Source organism: Urocitellus parryii, chromosome 3 (assembly GCF_045843805.1).
Source record: "Urocitellus parryii isolate mUroPar1 chromosome 3, mUroPar1.hap1, whole genome shotgun sequence".
Classification (NCBI taxonomy): domain Eukaryota; kingdom Metazoa; phylum Chordata; class Mammalia; order Rodentia; family Sciuridae; genus Urocitellus; species Urocitellus parryii.
The window spans coordinates 151,055,574-151,068,062 of record NC_135533.1 but is presented as its reverse complement, the minus strand read 5'-3'; the positions used below and the strand labels follow the sequence as shown (position 1 = coordinate 151,068,062).

Sequence of the window (12,489 nt, the reverse complement as noted above, 5' to 3'; positions counted from 1 at the left end):
ACTCTTTACGAGCTAGGTTTCAAGGGCCTCTGTCCTTTGATTCAGCTGCCCCACTCGGCCCCTTTTAAATTCTTGGCATCACCTTGAAGCATCCTTTGGATCTCCCTCAAGTGAGACCCCTTACAAGCCCAAGATCTAATGGCTTAATCCCCATACACCAAAGGCCAAATGTTCTCGCTGATGTGCGGATGTGAACAGGAGTTGGAGAGGGTCCTGGGTCAGATGGTGGGAGGTGGGGGGACAGAATTTCCCTGGATTAGTCAAAGGGGAATGAAGGGAGGGGGATGGAATAGGAAAGACAGTAGAGTGAACCGGACAGAACTTTCCTATGTTCATAATGAATTCATGACCAGTGAAACTCCACATCATGCACAGCCACAGGAATGGGAAGTTAGACTCTGTGTAAGTAATAATAGGTCAAAACACATTCTACCGTCATGTCCAACTCAAAGAACAAAATTAAAAAAAAAAAAAAAGACCTGATGGAATGCAGGGGAACCTCTGGTTCTTAAAGGAGGGAGGGAGGGAGGGAGGGAGGGGAAGGAGAGAGGGAGGGAGGGAGGAGGGGAAGGAGGGAGGGGAGGGCACAGGGAAGGAGGGACCAGAGGAGGAGAGGAAGGAGGGATGGAGGGAGGCAATACTGACGAAATGGCCTCTTCCCGGTTCTCGCCCCAGGAGAAGCAGTGGCCAAACTGGGAATCAGCAAACTCGTGCAGGCCTCCCGTGGCAGCCACGCTGAAGTAACCCCACACGTTCTTGCTGCTGCGGAAATTCAGTTCCTGGACGGTCCCAGAGCTCGGCTTAAACCCCTGGAGCCCAGACAGGAAAGAGCAAGATATGAGAAGGCATTACTCCAGGTATGTGCTCATCAGAATTCAGTTCTAGAAAGATCCAAGAGCCCCGACCACAGGCAAAAGCTTACGGGGATCAGCAAATACTCATAGCTCCTGCCACAGTGTGGGTAGATGGATCCACGGGTGTATCTGTGTGAGCACCTCGATGTGATTCTTCCTTTAAAAAAGTCTCTGAAACCACCACCACCAAGTTGGGACAGGGGAGATGCCAGCGTCCCATGGGTGAACATGGATCATGGCTGGACTGGGTGGAGGTGCACTCTGGTTTTACACACTGGAAGTTTTCTATAATATCAATTTTAAATAAGCCAGGCGTGGTGGTGCACGCCTGTAATCCCAGCAACTTGAGAGGCTGAGAGGGGAGAATTAAAAGTTTGAGGCCAGCCTCAGCAATTCAGTGAGGTCTTCAGCAACTTAGTAAGACCCTGTCTCAAACTTTTAGAAAATTAACAACAAAAAAATAAGGCTGGGGATACAGCTCAACAGTAAAGTGCCCCCTAGATTCAATCCACAGTATCAAAACAACAAAAAAAAATTTAAAATACAATTGTAGAGTGTGGGCTAAGGGTACAGCTCAGTGGCAGAGACTTGCCCAGCATATTTAAGGCCCTAGGTCCCATGGGCGCCGTGGGCCCATGACACATGGCTGATTTCCTGTCTGAAGGTGGTAAGGGTGGGTGGACATGGAGCCCTCCAGCTAGGGTTAGGACTCATGAATTAAGTGACAATGCGGGCGTTTGGCGGAGTGCGCAGATGTGGGTGGGAGTAGAGAGCTCCCGGGTGGGTTATTTTCAACCTGATTCTCTGTCCTTCCAGGGTCCTGTGAGCAAGCCACTGTCCCTCTGAAAAATTCCTGTTTGCTTATCTGCCAGAGCTGGTGTTTGGTTTGCAGCCAAAAATCCCAAACAAATCAGCTACCAGAGCCTAACATTCTTCAACCAAGCTGGGCGTGTGGTGCACACCTGGAACCCAGCACTTGGCAGGCAGAGGCAGGAGGACTCCAAGTTCAAAGCCAGCCTCGGTGACTTAGCAAGAACCTGCCTCAAAATAAGACTAAAGGAGGAGCTCAGGATTAGCTCAGTGGAAGAGCACTCCTGGATTCAATCCCCAGTACCACACATACACAAAAAAACCTAAGTCAAGGGGTCGGGGACTCCCTCTTAACCCAAATTTCTTGAATATAAAAATTTAATCACTACCCAATTCGTACCTGACTCAAAACGTCACATTACCTCATTCACATGTACAATGTTTATGTCTTCATTTATCAGTTAAAAAGTATATTTAGTTCAAAAAATAAAGTAAAACATCCAGGCATGATGGTGCACGCCTGTGATCACAGGGACCTGGGAGGCTGAGGCAGGAGGATCGAGAGTTCAAAGCCAACCTCAGCAACTTAGCAAGGCCCTAAGCAACTTAGCGAGACCCTGTCTCTAAATTTTAAAAAATAAAAAGGGCTGAGGAGGTGGCTCAGGGATTAAGCACGCTGGGTTCAATTCCCAGTACCAACAAATAAATAAATAAATGATAAAACAAATACACAAGTTTAAAACATAGTAGGTTCACGAATCCTTTGATAATCAGTAAGCATGTGTACTGTGATAGAAGCCAGTCGGTTCCTTTTCCAAGACCCAGGTAAGGACAATAAGGGACTCCCACAGGAGACAAATGCTATATTACAGCAAAAAGTGCCTGGGGCCAGAAATCAAAGGCCCTGGCTCTAAAACCAACTGTTTATCCCAGAGATGGATACTACCTTGCAAGTCGGGGCTCAGCCTGGCCTTCAGAGGTCCAGGAGTAGCAAGGGTAGGTCACCCCAACCTGTCCAGCTGTTGCACAGGTAACACCCAGAGGTTGCAATAATGTCACATGAGTGGCTAGACCAGCGCCATACACACTGTGTGTCCCATGAGCTGATAAACCATGGAACGTCCCTTCCAGACATTTCCTTTTCTATAAGCTGAGGAGCTGGACCACAGGGACCTGGAGGAGGCCGACTTCCAGGGTCAGCTCCAGGCTGGGGCATTTGAGATGGAGGAGACACAGGGTCCCCAGCACTTGCCTCATCCGGGTTTTCGCTGGTGATTCTGGCTGCAATGACATGGCCTCGAGGCAGGGGAGGGTTTGAAGGGGTGTCAAAAGATATGGGTGTCACACCCCAAGGCGACTCTCCATACAGAAGCCGGATGTCCTTCAGCCGGTGCAGCGGCACACCCATGGCGATCTAAAACGGAAAACCCATCCCACGGGGTCAGTCCCTCTGCGATGCTGGCCCCACCGCGGTGAGCGCAGGGGGGTGCAATGGAGAACTGTCACAGGCTGAGCCAGACTAGCCCCATGACACTGCTACAGGGTAGCAAACAAAGAAGAGGGCCAGGAGGCCAGACTTGGCTCCCGGGGGCAAAGGTACCGTTATGGAGAGAAGCCACATCCAGAGACCCGGGAGAAGTACAGGGTGGAAGGACAGAGGGGACCCTGTTGGCCAAAAAGGTAAACGGAGGTTTGGTGAAGGGCACCGGGATCTTTGGCAGGAAAAATATGCAAAACAGAGACCCCAGCTTGACCACACAATCACATCCAACACGGGGACTCTTGGTGGGATGCGTCAGATCACAAAATCACCTCCGTGATATTCTGCCAACACGTTCAGTGTGAACCTGACACAATCGGGTGACCCAGACCTTCTGTCTGATGGCTTCAAAAGGTCAGCGCTGCGGGCTGAGGTGATGCTCGCCTGTGATCCCAGCCTCTCAGGGGCTGAGGCAGGATGATAGCGAGTTCAAGGCCAGCCTAAGCAACTTAGCGAGGCCCTAAGCAACTCAGTGAGACCCTGTCTCTAAATAAAGGGGGATGGGGATGCAGCTCACGGGTAGAGCACCCCTGGGCTCAATCCCTCACGCCAAAATAAATGAATCAAACAAAACAGCCCTAAAGAGACATCAGTGGGACCGGGGAGGTATTTTCAATGTAGACAATTGATTAAATAAATGTGTTGCTTGACGGCCCTACTTCCCAAGGGTGGTCACTCTATTATGGCCCTGAGCTAGAATACCCTTGTTTGGGGGACTTTATACTGATGGTTTATAGAGGCCGCCTGCCACAAAGGTTCAGTACAACCTTGTCTCAAAAGGTGGACTCCCCCAAGATGATCCCACAGGCAGACAAGTGGAGAGGGGGAAGCACGCGTGACAATCGGTGGCTGCAGATGCAGGGCGTTTGGGAGCTCATTGTATCAATCTCCTGACTCTCCTGCAATTGTTTAAACTAAAAAAAATGTAAACAAAATAATTTTTTAAAAAAAAAATCTGGTGATTGAAAGGAGAGAGAGAGGGAAGGTGACATTCATTTAAAAAAAAATGGGGAATTTCAGTTAATGCAGAGTCCTTCACTGTGGGTCACGTGTTGTCAACAGGTGTCACACTGTCCCCAAGGGAGTGGAAAATACTCTTTTTATATGTAAAGCACAGATCTATCTAGAGTCCCCAAAGAGATAGAAAGTGTATCTGGGGTGACAAAAGGAAAGGGATTAGGAAAATCTGTAAATCTCTTCAGAGAGGGTGATAATGGGGGGCCAAGTGTTGAGAACACCTCTCTGGGTGGAGAAAAGGGTATTCGGCTCTGAAAATGCATGAAATGCCTTCTCCCGGGACCAAGTCCACAGCCTTCACCCGTGTCTTCAAGGGCTCTTGGCTGGACAAAAGGGACAAATCACTTTCCAGAAGGTTCTTAGTTGTCATAGCTCCAAGTGCTACTCACACATCAAAACGGCCATTCCGCAGGGGACAGGCAGTTGAGAGGGCGGGAAGGACTCGTGGGAGGGACAGGGCCCCCCAGGGGGGAAGGCCGGGCTCACCTGCAGCTGGGCGGCGGGCAGGTTGACATCGGCGATCATCTCGGTGCAGGGATGCTCCACCTGCAGGCGAGGGTTCAGCTCCAGGAAGTGGAAGCTGCCGTCCTGGCTGTAGAGGTACTCAACTGTCCCTGCGCTCACGTAGCCCACGGTCTTGGCCAGGCGGACGGCGCACTGCAAAGACACAGAGCAGGACCCGGGGGTCCTCTCAGATAGCTGTAAACGGCAACAGCTCCCTCACCCAGGGCAGGCCGAGGACCTGTGACCTGGGAAGATTTGGGGACCTCAGAGATGACCTGATCCAAAACACCCAGGAGATGCAATCGGCCCTGAAACGGGCCCCCTCCTCCTCTTCTCGGGCGCATGCCCCACTCTCCAGCCACGTGGCTCCAGAAGGTCCTGGGCCACTCTGAGCTGGGATGGAGCTCCGGGCAGCGCACACGCGCATGCGCACACAGAAGCCCCGCTGTGTCAAACACACCTGCTCCATGAACTCCAACAGGGCCGGCGTGGCAATGGTGGCCGGAGCCTCCTCGATGATCTTCTGATGCCGCCGCTGGATGGAGCAGTCGCGCCCAAACAGCGACACGGCGTTCCCGTACTGGTCAGCGAGGACCTGGACCTCCAGGTGCCGGGCGTGCTGGGCCAGCTTCATGAGAAAGATGGGTGAGCCCGGGAGCTCACTCTGCACCTGCGGGGAAGCAGAGCCAGCCACTCGTCATGGGGAAAGCAGCTCTGGAAGCTTCTAGAAGTTCCCAGAAGAGCTCATCTGACGACAGCAATGATGCAGTTTAGGGACTTCCCAAAGGATCTGCTGATTTTTAAATATTGTTTTCTCTCTCACATTGTGAAAATGTTGAAATCCCCGCCCCCAATCTCATCTCTAAATATAATACACTGATTCCGGTTCCTGGGGATCTACACCATAGTGATGATAATTAATAATAATATGTTGTACGCTTGAAATCTACAAAGAGAAATTGCAAGTATTCTCACTAAACACAGACAAAAATGGTCACCACATGAAACAATAAATCATTCCACCACACACACATAAAATTAAGAACATCAAGTTGCATGCCTTAAATATATCCATTTTTACTTGACAACTATATCTCACAATGGGAGGAAAAGCCAGGTACGGTGGCACACGCCAGTCATCCCAGCAGCGTGGGAGGTTGAGGCAGGAGGATTGCAAGTTCAGAGCCAGACTCAGCAAAAACGAGGAGCTAAGTACCTCAGCGAGGCCTTGTCTTTAAGCGAAATACAAAATGGGGCTGGGGATGCGGCTCAGTGGTTGAGTGCCCTTGAGTTCGATCCCCAGTACCCCCCTAAAAAAAGAAATGTGGGGGGAAAGTTTGGTGTACAGACTGATTTTCTTCTACACCTGCAGTAACACATAAACAGAATATTTCTTTTAACAAAAAACAGGACAAAACACTCCCATCTGCCTTTCCCCCAGATTCCATGTGCTCCTCAGCTGGCTGTCCCTGCAGAACTCTAGACAGACTTACTCCATGCTTTTCATGGCTGAAAGATGGTCCCCTGTAGGCATGTCACCTACAGGTGTGACAGCAAATCCCATCAGTATGTCGACTCTAAGGCACCAAGAAAACAAGTAGAAGGAGAGAAAAGAAGATGATGTGAAAAAAAGGGGAGGGGGAAGCAAGTTGCAGTCATCTATGGGATGGTCCCACCTGTACTTAAAATGATACACTAAACTGTGCGAACGTCGAGGTCACAGTCCAGACAGAGCCGGTGCTGGAAAGAGACCAGCTGCAGCCAGCAGTCATCTGAGCAAGGAGACGGGGCAGGGAGGTGATCCTGAAAGGGACTTTTCCATTCTTGCCACGTCCCTCACTTGTGTGACTTCTTACACTAAGGACCTTCCCTAATGCCCTCAACAGTCTGGGGGAGGCTTGGGTGTGTGATGGTGGGGGCACACGCACTCTCTACTTGCTGACCTATTTTATGGTGACTCTAAAAGACTGTCTATGTTTTAAAAACTAAAAAGAAAAAGAGATTTTAAAATCTCTATGATACCTAAAGCAACATGGTATCCAAGACCGGATCCTGTAGCAGGAAAAGGACATTCATGGGGAAATTCCTGAAATGCAAATCAAGTCTGCAACCAACTTAAAACCCATTATGTACCATATATGATATAAGTTGAGCTCCGTTGACGGTTTTTGTTTTGGTACCAGGGACTGAACCCAGGGACACTGAGCCACATCCCCAGCCCTTTTTTATATTTTATTTAGAGACTGGGTCCTGCTAAGTTGCTGAGGCTGGCTTTGAACTTGAGATCCTCCTGCCTCAGCCTCCTGGGATGATAGGCGTGTGCCACCAAACTTGGCCCATTTAAGGTTTTATAAGCATCCTACATAGGGGACGATGGGACATAATGGATTAACAGAAACAGTCCTCTAGGTTCATCTCTTAGCTTTGACAGATGGGGCAGTGGGGGACAGGGAGCAGGGATCTCTGTCCTGCTGCTGAAACTTTCCTACAAATCTAAATCCTTTGCCTCCGAGTCCCACTAAAAATGCTGTATACCTCACAAGATAACCAGGTAGCAAAGCCACTACATTCTTTATGTGACACAATTTGCCATGAGCAATGGCACAGGTGAAACCTGCCAAGTAAGCAATTTCTTGATATGAACCAAGGGCACGCAACTTAGCTCAGTCTGTCTCCCTAGGACTTTCTCTAAGAAAAGAACTCAGAAGAGGAAAATAGCTAAGCATTATTTATAGTATTAAATAATATGGAGTTGTTGTTTTTTTAAGTATATGCTTTTAGTTATATAGATGGACACAATACCTTTATTTTATTTATTTATATGCAGTGCTGAGGATTGAATCCAGGGCCTCACACATGCTAGCACGCTCCCACTGAGCTACATCCTCAGCCCGAGTGATGCTCATATACTTGCTATGTTTTGAATATGGCTTGTCCCTTCTGAAATTCAGACAGGAGTCTAACTCCCATTGTGAGCTTAAGAGGAGTAACCGGACTATGGTGTCTGGAGGGGAGGCCTTTGGGAGGTGGTTACAATTACGTAAGATCATCAGAGTGAGGGCCCCATGATCAAACGCTGGTGGCCTTATAAGAAGAAAGAGACCCAAGGAGACATGTGCGCATGTACATATACATACACATACACACACACACACACACACACACACACTCACTCCCTTGTCTATACCCATGTGATACCCTGAGGCACCTTGAGACTGTGCCAGTAAGAAAGCCATCATATGATGCAGCCCCTCAGCGTCAGACCATTGTGACCTGAAATAGATACCTCTTTTCTTTAGAGCAATACCAGTTAGCAACACCCAGTTATAGCAACAGAAAACAGATTAAGACAATTCTACAGAACACAATAGATTATTCATAACAAGGTAATTGGAAATAAGCTAAACATTTAGCAGAGAAGAAATACTTTTTTTTTTTTTTTTTTTTTTTTTAAAGAGAGAGTGAGAGAGGGGAGAGAGAGAGAGAGAGAGAGAGAGAGAGAGAGAATTTTTAATATTTATTTTCTAGTTCTCGGCAGACACAACATCTTTGTTGGTATGTGGTCCTGAGGATCGAACCCGGGCCGCACGCCTGCCAGACGGGCGCGCAACCGCCTGAGCCACATCCCCAGCCCGAGAAGAAATACTTTCATAAGTTTTTTTTTTACAATGGCATGTGGAGTATGTATCATCATAAAAGTAACTGAGGATTGGAACAACATGATGAAAATGTTCAAGATCTATCATTTAGAAACATTTTTATGGAGAAGAAAATTTTGTATGGGCCAATATAACTTTATCAAATGTACACGTGAACAAGTCTAGAAGAAAACCTAGAAATGTTTAAATAGTTTTAAGAATGGGAGAATGGCCAGTATAATTTTTCTTTTTATAAGGAATAGAACACACAAAATGTATTACATGCCTAGGCACGGGAGCATTAGACCCCAGTATAATTGTTTTTAAGACATTGCTAGTAACATGCATACTGTTTTAAAGAAGAAAATTAGCTTCAAGTAAAAAAAAACAGACAGTTCTCACAATTGAAATTGATCATATAGAAATGTTAAAAACTCCAATATTCCTAAATTTACATAACTTTCTGCCTCTCAAGAGGCAAATAGTTACTAACAGATATTTTGACCCAGCATCTCTGAAATTCTTGAATTCATAGACTCCCACCCTCTAAGGAGAAGGTGTGAAGGTCCACACAGACCGAGGTATGCACCTGCTTCACAACACAACCTGGATGGGGATGTGGCTCAGTGGTTAGAGCCCCTGCCCACCACATGCAAGGTCCCCGTCAAGCCCGAGCACTGCAGGATTACTGAGAGAGGGCACGTACAACACACCCAGGACACGACTCCTGCACGTGGCTTCCCGGTGGTGATGGACTAATGCCAACAGGAGTAAGCTGGAGGGAAAGACCCCAAAGACACCCGCTGCTCACTTGTCTGAAGAGCATGGGGAAGTCTTCCGCGCTCTCCGCCTTCCGGATCCCTTTCCCTCCACCGCCTTCAGAAGCTTTGATCATCACTGGGAAACCAATTTTTTCTGCTGCCTGGGGGCAAAGGACAAACAGACCAAACAGACCTCCTTAGAGTGGAGGCAGCTGGTGGGGAGCAGGGGGAGGGGGGAGGGGGAGGGGGAGGAGGGGGAGGAGGGGGAGGAGGAAGGGCGCCCCCCAGCTCACCTCCAGGCCCTCCTCGACTTCCCTCACGCAGCCCTGGTTGTACACGTCCTCGGGGACGCTGACTGGCCTCCCCTGCTGCCAATCGTCCTCTGTCCACTCCACCGTCAGGCCTGGAGAGTCACAGACAGGGCTGAAGGCTCCCAGGATGGGAGAATCACATGACCCGGAAACCATGGGGCTCACCCATGGAAATTTTTCAAGTCTTGGAGGAAAATATCAACTTGAACAGGAAACTCCTGAGACTTTTTCCTGTTTATTTTTTAACTTGTTCTAGAAATCCACCTTAGGAATTTATCCTAGGAAGATGATTAGAAAGCACCTGTAAGCTTAGCGATTATCAAAGCTCCATTCCTTTGACTAATTTTTTAAACCAGAAAACTAATTAGGAAATAACCCAGATTGTATAACTACAAAGTATTATTAAGGAAATTATAGCATATCCATAGGATAATCCCATGCAGACATTTTAAATGGTGTAAAGTGTATTTGCTAACATAGATACTCATCAGGAGAAAAAAATAAGTCACAAACTAGGAAATATAAGATTGGTTTTTTTAAAGGCTAAGTCCATTTAAAAAGCCTGAAAAAGGAGACATCTTCAATGCGATAAATGTCCAACACAGATCATAGGATTATGGAGGATTTCTGTTTCTTTTGTGGACGTCTCACATTTTCGAAGTTGGCTACAATGAAGTCAAACCACCTGCGTAAGGTTTAATACTTTTTTAAAACAAAAGAATTTTTAAAAGCACACTCCTCTCAGGGGGACTGCTCACAGCAGCAAGACTGAGCCAGGAAGCTCCCCCCACGGGTCCCTTACCGCTTCCGCTCCAGGGCAGGGTTGGGATCTGGAGGGTCTGGGCCACGATGGTGGAGGCGATCTTATCTCCCAAGGCCCACATGGCCTCGCTGGGGGGACCTGGGCAAGAAGGACAGCAGAATCCCATCAGTCAGGGGACCCCGAAGCAAGTGCAGGGGGCAGGGCCAGGTGGGGAGTAAGGTGACAGGGAGAAGCACTCAGCTTCCAGCCCTGGAGGAGCCTGACCTCCTGCCAGGGAGGAAGAGCATCTGTCTGCTGTTGCCTGGGCCGGCCTTCAACACCTGCACACTGTGAACACACCTGAGCGGCAACCAAGCCACGTGGCTCACACGAGATTCACGTGGAGGGGCGGCCAAAAGCCAGACCAAGGGAGCAAGCCAGCACCTCGGAGAGCTGGGTGGGGCAGCAAGTGTTTTCTATAAAGAGCTGGACAGGAAATATTTTCAGTTTTGTGGGTCTGCTAGGCTCTGTCACAATGACTCAGCTCTGCGAGTCCATCTCCATCCCTCTGGCCTTCAGCATCCAAGGACTCAACAAACCAAGAATGGAAAATACATTTTAGCAGTTGTGTCTGGCATCTGGCTGGGTGTGGTGGGTCACGCCTGTAATCCCAGTGACTGGGGAGACCGAGGCAGGAGGATCACAAGTTTGAGGCCACCCTTCAAAACTCAGCAAAGCTGTAGGCAACTTAGTGAGACCCTGTCTCAAAATAAAAGAGGAGGCTGAGGCAGGAGGATTGTGAGATCAAAGCCAGCCTCAGCAAAAGTGAGGCACTGAGCAACTCAGTGCGACCCTGTCTCTAAATAAAATACAGAATAGGGCTGGGGATGGGGCTCAGTGGTCGAGTGCCCCTGAGTTCAATCCCTGGTGCCCTCCCTCCCCCTACCCCCCCAAATCACTGGGAATGTACATGTACAGACTTTTTTCCTGTCATTATTCCTTAAATAATACAGAATAACATAGCATTGATGTTGTATTGGGTAATCTAGAGATGACTTAAAGTATACAGGAGGTTGTATGAAAATACTATGGCATTTTATTGAAGGGCATTGAGCATGTGCAGATCTGGGCATCTGCAGGGGTTGTGGAGCCAATCCCCAGAGGCACAGAAGGACACATGTACATGTACAGCTAACAGAGATGCACACAAGAAAAAATCCAGAAGCCAACAAATGCCATAAGGCAACAAGGAACGTTTGACTTAATGAGACAGATGGGGGACTCTGGTCTCAAGGGCACTGTAAAGACCTGAGAAACGGCACAAAGATGTGGCATTCTCAGAAACAGGACCTCCCAACCGATCAGATACCTGAACTTGGCTGAAACCTGGCAGGGGGTTCCGCTGGCCCCAGCAGCTTCCCACTGTGGTAACCATGGCTACAGCTCCAGGTCCTGTGACCGAATGGATTCACCCAGTGTGCCCTCCCACCCTGGACTCCTTTGCTCCTCACAATGAAAAGGTGACATGGGGAGGCACAGTGACCCTCGCCCCACAGAGCAGCCCCAGAGAGAGGCTGTGACCCAGGTGAGCACGGGCCTGAGCCCCGATTCCCCGCCGTCTGCTGGAGGAAACACTCTACCTAGGAAGGCGATCCCGTGCTTGCACAGCAGCTCTGGAAGCTTGGGGTTCTCGGAGGCGTGGCCCCAGCCAGCCCACACAGCCTGCAAACACGGAAAGGGGTGAAAGAGCCTCCTTCAAAATCTCACCTCTCGGCTGGGCACAGTGGTGCACACCTGTCATCCCAGTGGCTCGGGAGGCTGAGGCAGGAGGATCGCCAGTTCAAAGCCAGCCTCAGCAAAAGTGAGGCACTGAGCAACTCAGTGCGACCCTGTCTCTAAATAAAATACAGAATAGGGTTGGGGCTGGGGCGGAGGCTCAGTGGTTGAGTGCCCTGAGTTCAAACCCCAGTACAGAAAAGAAAAAAAGCTCTCGCCGCCCCTCACACTATCAGCCTCTTCCCTGCCCTTCATCCTGGGGGACCCAGTGCCTCTGCCCCTTCTGAACGGCAGCACCCACCTGTCCCAGGGCTCAGGGGCATCACCCGCCCTGGGCACACCAGGCACCTGCCCAGTTACCTGCACAGGGATTCTCTTGGCAATGTCCACGATCAGCTCCACGTTGGCGTAGTTGTTGTTGTTGGTCCCCCCGGGGACGGGGACGTACTGGTCCGCCATCTTGATGTACTCTGGAATTGAACAGCAGGGAGGTCAGTGTCCGCAAGTCAACTGCAGAAACCAGAAGGGGCAGCTAC

The 12,489-nt window shown here is 49.3% G+C and overlaps 1 protein-coding gene across 1 annotated transcript in view; it reads right to left on the bottom strand.

Annotated features, from left to right (window-relative positions):
* Positions 1 to 12,489, bottom strand: part of Acacb (acetyl-CoA carboxylase beta) — a 130,496-nt gene that overhangs the window by 60,724 nt on the left and 57,283 nt on the right. The window contains exons 5-13 of the mRNA XM_026409178.2: positions 12,314 to 12,423; positions 11,818 to 11,899; positions 10,238 to 10,336; positions 9,418 to 9,527; positions 9,175 to 9,285; positions 5,186 to 5,395; positions 4,708 to 4,878; positions 2,917 to 3,078; positions 646 to 809 (exon numbers count right to left, since the gene is read on the bottom strand). Of these exons, the coding sequence (XP_026264963.2) occupies positions 646 to 809; positions 2,917 to 3,078; positions 4,708 to 4,878; positions 5,186 to 5,395; positions 9,175 to 9,285; positions 9,418 to 9,527; positions 10,238 to 10,336; positions 11,818 to 11,899; positions 12,314 to 12,423 (1,219 nt within the window). The remainder of the gene's footprint in view (positions 1 to 645; positions 810 to 2,916; positions 3,079 to 4,707; positions 4,879 to 5,185; positions 5,396 to 9,174; positions 9,286 to 9,417; positions 9,528 to 10,237; positions 10,337 to 11,817; positions 11,900 to 12,313; positions 12,424 to 12,489) is intronic.